This window comes from Lagopus muta, chromosome 14 (assembly GCF_023343835.1).
Source record: "Lagopus muta isolate bLagMut1 chromosome 14, bLagMut1 primary, whole genome shotgun sequence".
NCBI classification, from domain to species: domain Eukaryota; kingdom Metazoa; phylum Chordata; class Aves; order Galliformes; family Phasianidae; genus Lagopus; species Lagopus muta.
The window spans coordinates 4,417,440-4,427,085 of NC_064446.1; the positions used below are offsets into that span (position 1 = coordinate 4,417,440).

Sequence of the window (9,646 nt, forward strand, 5' to 3'; positions counted from 1 at the left end):
AAAACATTCTCACCTTTCAGAAGGAGAATTGCTATTGAACTGTAGGCAGAAGGAGCATTATCTAAGGACAAAATACATGACCATCCACCAAAGATCTGAGCTTCTTTTCCCCCCTTTTTTAATAATATATTTCCTACGTAAGCTGAACAAGTGATTGTATTTTTGTTCCTTTGCATTTCCAGAATGAGGACAATACAGTTGCGCTGCCTTACAAAGGTGCCATGCACATCACTTCTTTAAAGGTTACAAGGTGCTGAGGCAAAAGAAATGTTAGCTATTATAATTTATATACTATCATTGTAACTGTGAGCAAGCTTTCCCTTTTTCTTTTTTTATCTGAAGGGATCCCGACCTCTACTGGATTATCTTCACTGCGCCAGGGTGCAGATAAGGCACCAAGTGGCTTTCATGGATGTATTCACGATGTTCGCATCAATAACGAGCTACAGGATTTCAAGGATTTACCACAGCAGTCAATAGGAGTCCTTCCTGGCTGTAAATCCTGTAACATCTGCAAGCACGGCATTTGCCGATCCCTGGAAAAAACAAGTGTGGTTTGTGAATGTCACCCAGGCTGGACAGGCCCCCTGTGTGACCAGGAAATTGGAGACCCATGTCTTAACCACAAGTAAGCGTGAATGAATGCTGATGGGAGGGCAAAAGCTTTAAAGCTATTGCATATTTTCGTTTCATCTTGTAAAAGCACATGTGACCATTTTTGGAGGTGCTGGGTTCCCACATAAATTATTGATAGTGCAAGTCGGCGTCCGTGGACTGTTCAATTTTCATGTCTCGTTTTGATGCTGGTCACTCTCCAAATGACCTCGTTCTCCTAGAGGAGCTAATTGTTTATACAGCAGGCTTTACTTTCAGCTATATTTACACATTAAAGTATGAAAACATCTGTTAATGGCTGCACATTGCCTCTGAGGCAGTGAGTGCACACATGTATCCAGAGCAGAGCCAGCCACAAGAGAGAGGTTTGCATTGTAGTGATATGCAGCAGCTCTGGACAGGGAATTCCAGTTAACTCCCTGAAAACCATTATGCAGTCTGTTGTGAACAGTTTTGAATTTCCTAAATAGCTGAATGAAATACTACATTCTGAAACACCCCTTTAAAGTGCAAGTTTGAAGAGTAGCACGGTGTTGCATGCAAAGGCAGTATGACTATAAAGCACTCACATTTCAAAGGCTCAATAATAACCACATCTCCATCAGAAACACTGGATGAATAGCTTACTTATGGCAAGTACACAAGGAAACAGCCCAAGGCAGACCAGCAGACTGCGTGGTTCAGTGCTGTTTCATAGCAGATGGAAGTACTCTGGTTTTAGAAGCTGCTTTGGTTGCACTATCTTTGGAAGGGGCTTTTTAGAACCACATGCTTTTGACAGGTAAATTGACACAGTAAATAATCACTCTGGTCAGTGGGGGCCCAAATATGACTTGCAGAGGTACTGTTTTAAACTTGCTAATTCTGCAAACTAGTACCCTGGAAGGCACTGAGAAGCATCTCACAGATTACAGACTGAAGTGACCCAAATGAGGCTGTTGTGATTGGACAGAGAAAAATGAGGGACTTCCAGATGTTTACATGATGATTTTTTCTCATGTGATCCACAGAGTGTTACACAATAATGAATGTAGACCTTGCTAAGAAAAGTAGCTGTGCATATTTTTAATACTCTCTTACTGCCCCACCTTACCATTAAGTCACTTCTGGAGTTACAAGCCCTTTGTGTCCAGGCCGGCTGACAGATCACTGCTCCCACACTCACAGATTAACCTCAGTGAGGAAATGCAACCGTAATGAACAGGCAGTTGATAACAGCTGATACCCAAGCACACCTTTAGTTAGCGGGGCAGAAAATACTGCTTCACAGCCTGTGACCACCTTTATTATTTTGCATGTCTTGACTGATACTGTTTTACTATTTGTGTTTTCTATTTGCATAGATTAAAAACTAAATGTGTAAGGGTTCAACATAAGCAGGAGACAGTTTTAAAGGACGAAGAAGTAAGAAAAAAGAGCCACTGGTTTATGTCAGTGAGACCTGATAGAATAAAGGCTATGAACCCTGAGCAGTTTTCCCTGAACTGGACGTGTTGCTTTCTTCCCTGCCCGTTCCGAATCTGTCCTCCCAGAAGCAGGCATGGTGCCAGAGAGCTTGCTAAGGATCACCACCCTACCCCTAACCCTAACCCTCAGTTATACCAAAGCTTAAGGCAAATCACATGAGCTGGGGAACTCTTCAGCTAGAACTGCCTGGTTAAGTCTGTGTTAGGCTTTTTCACAGAAATCTTTATTTCTCATAATGTTTTTTATCACCTGATATTATTTGTAGAGTAGTTCTGCTAGGGAAGCCGGGGCATTGACTGTTGGCACTTTGTTCCACACAGCGGTGCTGTCTCGCGTGGGTGCCAAGTATTGGTCCATGCTCATGGAAGAGCCTGATGTTTTTCCAAGAGATCACTTTGGATCACAAATTCCAAGTGTATTCTCTGAACATTATCTACTATTCACTGAAAACTCATAGTTTCTTCAATGTGTTTGACGCCGATCTGCTGTTTCTTAGATTACTGTCGTGGTTTTAAGTATGCAGAAACAGCAAAATCCAAACTTACAAACATTCCTGGGAAGGGGAACTTCAACATCTGAGTACTTTTCTTTCTCCAGGTGTCTGCATGGTAAGTGCATGGCAGCCAATGTTGCTTACACCTGTAAGTGCATGGAAGGCTACACAGGCATGTACTGTGAGAAGAAGAACAATTCCTCGAACCCGTGCAGGATTTTGAAATGCAACCATGGGCAGTGTAAGATTTCTGAGCATGGGGAACCCTACTGTGAATGCGATCCCAATTATAGCGGAGACCACTGTGACAAAGGTATGCTTGGCCACAGGGACCAGGATGTTGGTCTGCTGTGCTTCTGCTTTACATCTTTCTTTTCCCCCTCTCTTCCATGTAATTTGTATTAGAGAGTAAATGGCAAATAATAAGAAAGATAAAGGTAAGTCACCCTCTATGGAGCAACAGAGAAATGAACCACTACAATCTAACATATGGAAAGAGGACATCTGTAGTGCAGGGTTTTGTTCCCTGTCTCCTGAATCCTCAAGGTTTGCTGCTTCCAAGATTCTGTAAGGTTGTTTAAAGTGGACGTTGTTGTGAGGCTTTCCTTGGATAAACAGTGATCAGTCAGTCAGCAGTGCTGGGAAAGGAGGTGTTACACTGCATACCAGGGGCTTTTGTGGAGAGCACAACAAGGGCCTAGATGGCAGGAGGTCCTGTCTGAAGTGGCAGTGAAGATTCCCAGCTCACTCCTGCTGCTGCAGCTGGGCAGGTTTCCTGGAGCATCCCACAGCTTGTGCTGGGATGTGCCTCTTCTGCCCTGACCTGAAAACACTGGAAACTTAGCGATTTCTAATTTCATCCCTTCTGCCTTCAGTCCTTCCTGTACAGAAGGAAGGAGCTGGCTTGTATTATTGTTGTCCCTTTTCTGTGAACTACAGACTTTCCAAATTATACAGATCATATGCAGTCTCACTAAAGTGGATCTGCCTGTGACAAAGTGAGCACCCTAGATGGCCAATGTCACGCAGAGCAGGCTGACCTCTGATCCTGTGAAGCAGACATAGTAAAACTAACTTGCATTTTGCAGGAGTGTTGCAGGATTCAACACCCAACATTCATTAAAGCACTTCCAGCACTGCTGATCAAAGCCATCAGGCCTGCACAGCCTCTGCCTTGTGCCGGATATTGCACATTTGTGTAACACAAGCTCTGTTTTGGTGGCAGGTACAAAGCAGTAAAAGATTACGGTTCTGCTCACGGCATCTGCTTGCCCTGAGTATCACTACATGCACAGGGCTGTCCGCTGATGTGTGGGGAATATCTAGCAAAATGGTTACCACATTGCTTCCTTGACATCTCCGCTGTCTTACCAGAGAATCTCTGCCAAGGGGAGATCATTCGAGAAGTGGTCCGTAAGCAGCAGGGCTACACGACGTGCGTCACCGCCTCCAAAGTGCCCCGCATGGAATGCCGTGGCAGCTGCAGCAGCGGGCAGTGCTGCGTCCCACTGCGGAGCAAAAGGAGGAAATACTTCTTCCAGTGCGTGGATGGCTCCACCTTCACAGAGGAACTGGAGAGACACGTGGAGTGCGGCTGCTCAAAATGCTCATAAGCCATTCTCCAGCCTCTCGCCACTTTAATCGACTCAGAAGTGCTATCAAAATGGGACCTATTTACTTTCAGAGTGAAGAAGAAAAGAATTATTAAGTATATTGTAAAATAAACAAAAAATAGAACTTATTTTTATTATGGAAAGTGACTATTTTCATCTTTTATTATATAAAGTATCACACCACTTTGGGTATATGTATCATATAGTGAGTTATTTTTACCATGAAACTTTTTTTAACAGTTGTAAGAAAAAAAAAATTAAAAAGTTAAAATTTAAAAAAATTATATAAAGAAAACATAGCCTAACAGGAGAAATGTTGGGGTGGGGTGGGGGGGACTTAATATGTATGCACAACAGACAGATGTAAAGGTGTTCCAAGGACCTGCTGCGGAATTGATACGGGCTGAAGAAATCTCCCAGGCTGTGGGCTGGGTCTGGTAGCAAAGCGGATCCCCGCACTGATGACCTGCCTGCCCACAGGCCTGAGCAGCCTCCCCTCGGTCCCCTGCTCTGCCTAACACTGCCGATGCTGCTTTGGTCCTGTGCGGTGGCTCTGCTTGATATTCTTGAACTGGTTCCCTGTAGCACGTAAGCACTGCCGTAGCTTAAGGCTAACTACATTATCTGACTATTGTAATGCTATAATACATTTTTGCTGTGTATGCTGTATTTATCTGTGTTCACAATATATTCTTCAGCAACTGTATCTATAGAGCACAGGCAGCTTTATCCAAAAGAAGGGGACAAAGGGAAAGAAAGTGGGGAAATATATGTTGCTTTGGGAAATTTGGGGGCAAGATGTGAAATAAGTGCTAAGTAATGTCTAATAAATGACATAATAGTTTTGTGTTAATTCCTCAGCTATGTTATTTCCCAGATTTGTGCCTTCTTGCTCCCAGCCTTGAGCCCTTTTTTATATAGGAAATACAAGGAATGCACTGCTACTAAATTTGTCATGCCTTGACATTGTATCATGCAAAGGTCATAACGAGCATGAAAGTGGTGCAGGTGCCAGAATGTACCTGTGGCATAATGGCTTTGACTCTCACTGTCACTTCAGCCATGTGGATGTAAGCTGGTCCGTAGCTGCCTGTTCATCAGCACTGGTACCAAGAAGCTGGCTGCCTTTCCACAGCTTTTTGAATGAGCAGAAGTTGCACTATGCGTTCCTTGTGAGCTTATTCAGCCAATGTTTGTTGATCTTAGCAGCACTCTCTCCTCTGCATAGGGAGAGACATTGATAGCTACATCACATTCCATTTTCACATTTGGTGCAGACTGACCAATCCAGCCAAAGCTTTTCCATCTGCACTATTTTATATATCCTGCACTTGTTTCTCCCAAAGGGCTCCCAGTAACTTTAGCTGCATTCGGAGCAAATGCTGAATAGGAAGCAAAGTCAATGCAGGGATAAATTCTCACTGTGAATGTGGAACAAAAAGTGACTCTTTGGGAGGAAGTTTGATTTTTGGAGGGTTTTTGGCAGGGCTACCTTTCAGGGTCAGTAAGTATGTGCAAAGAGTACCACAAATACCTTGAATTTTCTCTTACTATCAATTTCAAACATCTGTATCTGTAACTGTTCCATTATCAGTGTAATTTCCTTCTTTCCCTGGCATAACAAAGTATTACAGTGCTTTCTTCAATTTCTCTAAGAGAGGTAAAGTCAGAGGTGAGTTCTAGCAGCCAAAAGCCCCTTTTGGGAACACTCAGTGGTCTCACCACAGAGATTTCAGCTCATGGGCTTCTGCAGCTGATCAGTAGGGGAGCTGAATGAAGCAAGTGGGGCTTTTGTTTGAATGAGCCTTTGAAAAGATCCACAAAATGGAATCCTGCCATGAAAAGTACAGATGTTTATTTCTTGCTAAAGAAAAATGATCCTGTAGCCATCACCCAACCAAAAAGCTGCAACGTGCTTAACGCTCTTCTGCTAATGAAATCTTCCCTTAACTGCAGCAGTTCATCCCAATTTCTCTGCTCTACCAGAGCAGCTCAAGTAGAAGGGATATAATCAATAAAATAGCATTCTCTCAAAATAAGTACCAGTATGAGGGGCCTGCAATCATTAAAATACAAAACAATCTCTAGTTAATGTGCCAAAATCTGATTGAAACAGTACAGTTCAAGAGGTATGGGAAAACTAACCCTGCTTGCAAATACCCTGGACTCCTTTCTATTTTGAGAATTGTGTTGGAATCTCAAAGCAGCTGGGGTTTGTGGAGTACAACAGAAATCAGCCAAACCTTCAATCTGCAAGTTTAAAACTTCATGCAGATAACCGCAGACGGCTGCACAAAGATGTGCCTGCACACCACTACCATTAATGTTGCATTCCTGCTTAATGCATGTTAATTTCTGAAGAAGCAGTTGCTGTTATGCCATGCAGAAGCATACAGCCGGGCTGTGGTTACAAGGCTGCTGTGTGCTCCACAAGTTGCAGCCACGAAGCAGCCAAGGCCTGCAGAAACGCTGCCCCTCTTGAACACTAAGCGTGCATGTGTTCGCCTTGTCCCATGAGCAGCAGCACATATGAGAGAGAAGGTAACGTGTACTTGTGGCCTCACACCTGCTTGAGGGTGCTTTAGAGGAATAACCTTGCATGGCAAGGCAAAAGCCATCAATACCTTGTTATTGATCACTCTGGGATTTGTTTAACCAAGGCTTTGCAACAAAGGGACCAGCAACAGCTCAGCTGGCCCTGTTCCCAGCCCTTTTCTATCACGGCATCTCAATGCTAAGTGTTGGGATAAAGAAATACCTATTTTGTAACCAAATGATGCAATTTTTGTATGCTTTTCGGTAGCACTTGCCATTGGATAGTGATGCTTTATGTCAATGATTCTGTGACTTGCTACAGAACTATTTTACGTTAAGAAGAAAATAAAAAGCAGTCAGATCCAGTGCCAAAAAACATGAGGTTAACTGAAGTGTAATTAACTCTGAAAGCTCCTCTGTAACCTGCCTAATGTTACAGTGATTTCAACTACTGTGGGTACAGTGCGGTAGTTTTTACCTCTATAAAGTTTTAATATAAAGTGAAGAAAGATGCTAACCCTTAAAAACTGGCAATGCAGACTGGTGTGAACTGATGTATTTTATTAATAGATTCTCATTGTGATGTAAGTTTAAATAAATCGTTGGGTTATGGAAGATTGTAACATACCTTATGTTGTGATGCAGATTATTTCACTCTCCATTTGAGGTGCTGAGGGATCTGCTGGAGTCTGGGAGTTCAGCAGCAGTGAGGCAGCTCAGAGAAACTGGTGGGGGATGGCGAGTTCCTCTGGGTAGCTGCAGTTAGCTCAAACACTGTCGCAAGTGCTAACATCCTTGGATGTTTTTAGTAGTCTTACACGCACAGATGAATTTAAGCCACATTGTTTTTAAGCATTTTCTTCAATGAAATGCTGGTTTTTAAATTGTTTTTAAAAGGCCTGCAGCGAAGGCACGCTCATTAACTAAGAACAGGATAAAAGAAGAAATATTGGGAACCAAGGGTCGACGAAGGTCTGACTGAAGAAACAGAAACCACTGAGCCAACAGCGGATGACAAGATCTTGTGATACATTCCAATTTGCTGCTACATCTCTGTAGCTATTATGAGTAGTGACCCAGATGTAACAGCACTTCTGGTCATTACATTCCAACCTCAGTATACACTGAAAAGAATCTCCCACTCAGTCCTCAGCCCTCACTTGCCTGAACCCCATTTAATGCTTACATTTTGCTGATTATTCTCCATACTGCAGCACTTTGGGCTGCCTTTGTCAATTCATTAAAAAATTGTGAAATTATTCAGTCAAAAAACAAAAACAAAAATCAAATTAACAAGCATCATTAAGGCTGAACTATGAACTATATCATCATATAATTGTAGCAGATGGTAGCATCTTCACCTGAAGAAAATCTACCTGAGCCTACTAAAAAAAGGCAGCAGGCACTATTCAGAAATACCCAGGTACTGCCTGGTTTGTACAGCAGTTACTTGAGATGACTCATGGCTTTGTGGAGCACAGGTATTTTGCCAAGCATTCACACAACTGTTGCCTAAGACACTTTGTTTATGCTTCTGCTTGTACTGCTACCTTTAGGTATTGCTTTTTATCTATTGCTCTCTGGCAAATAACACAGAGAAACAGTTTATCTATCTCACCTTCTTCTATCTTTGTCTTTTTTCTAATTGTCAGGAACTGGTCAGATTGTGTTCCTGCATTGTTTTCTCTGGGTCCTGTGACTTCTAGTTTCTGTGATATTTAAAGTTAGCTCCCAATTACTTAAGCCTCTGAGGCTTCTACAAAGACAGCTTCATAGTTCAGTGTGCTAGACAGCTGGAATTGGCTTGGTATTGCTAAGCCCTGGGTATTCTTAAGTAATCTCTTTGTTTTAAGGCTCATGAGATGTCAGACTGCATCACTGACTTGCAAGTCCAAGCTAAGCCAGAATGCTTTTCCAGGACGTGCCTTACAGTTTTTGAGTACAACACAAATAAACTTCCAACAGCGTGTCCCATGCCACTGTTTGGGACCCACCACTGAAGCAGGAAGGGTGCCCAGACCTGGTACTGCCAGCCTCTGGTACAGGCCTTCAGATTTCATGGTGCACATCTCTTTTCACTTGGCTAGCCACTACCCAGCTCTTATCCACCCACAGACTCACCTTCACCATGTCTCTGCCCCATGCCAGATGTTGTGACAAATGCATTAATTCTTTTCAAAATGAGTCTTGGAGCCCAGGCAGAGCAGGAATGGCAATTTTCTGTAAAGCTGTTTTTACTGCAGGGCTGGTTACCTGGCTGCTTGCAGTGCACGGCCCGCTTCCTCTGTAGGGGAGGCAATGCAGGGCACTTGTTACCCAGCAGTGCTGTACTCCCAGCTAGCAGGAGCACACACGTTACCTGTTGTCTGTGCATGAAAACCCAGCTTCAGCCCTCAGAGAGCCCTACAGACAGCAAGGAACTCCTCAAGCAGGTAGCGAAGCTGTAAAAGCAGTACGTAGTAGCATGAGGAAGTTTGAACTTACACCATTACACACACGGGGATCCCATAATTTCACAGGCAGAAGGAACAGAAGTTACTGTAAGATTTGCATACCTCTGCATCTTGCTCCTACATGAACTCTTGACCTTTTCCTTTCACTGGGCTCTTCTGATTTCAGAATGAAGTGATCCTCAAGGCAGTCTGTGGATGATGCTGCCTCTTCCTACTGTCTCTGGCTCTTGTCCCCGTGGCCACTCCTTTTCCATAGGAATACTGCTTCACAAATGCTACATCTTTTGTGGGGAAGAACAGTACAGGTCCTACCACAGAGATGGGTGGAAAGGAAGAAAGGGTGTTGAATGAGCCCCACAATGGCTTTTGTGCTCAGGGACCAGCTCAAACCCAGAAAACGGGATGTTACCTTCACAGTGGCCTTCATAGGCCTTCAGCTAACATTCTGCCAGCAGCACTGAACCACTCAG

General features: G+C 43.4%; 1 protein-coding gene across 7 annotated transcripts in view; it reads left to right on the forward strand.

Annotated features, from left to right (window-relative positions):
- Positions 1 to 7,350, forward strand: part of SLIT3 (slit guidance ligand 3) — a 513,774-nt gene extending 506,424 nt beyond the window's left edge. For all 7 annotated transcript variants that reach the window (XM_048960347.1, XM_048960350.1, XM_048960348.1 and 4 more), the window contains 3 exons: positions 343 to 628; positions 2,680 to 2,888; positions 3,950 to 7,350. In XM_048960347.1, the coding sequence (XP_048816304.1) occupies positions 343 to 628; positions 2,680 to 2,888; positions 3,950 to 4,188 (734 nt within the window). In that variant the 3' untranslated portion in view covers positions 4,189 to 7,350. The remainder of the gene's footprint in view (positions 1 to 342; positions 629 to 2,679; positions 2,889 to 3,949) is intronic.
- Positions 7,351 to 9,646: the final 2,296 nt, after the last annotated feature.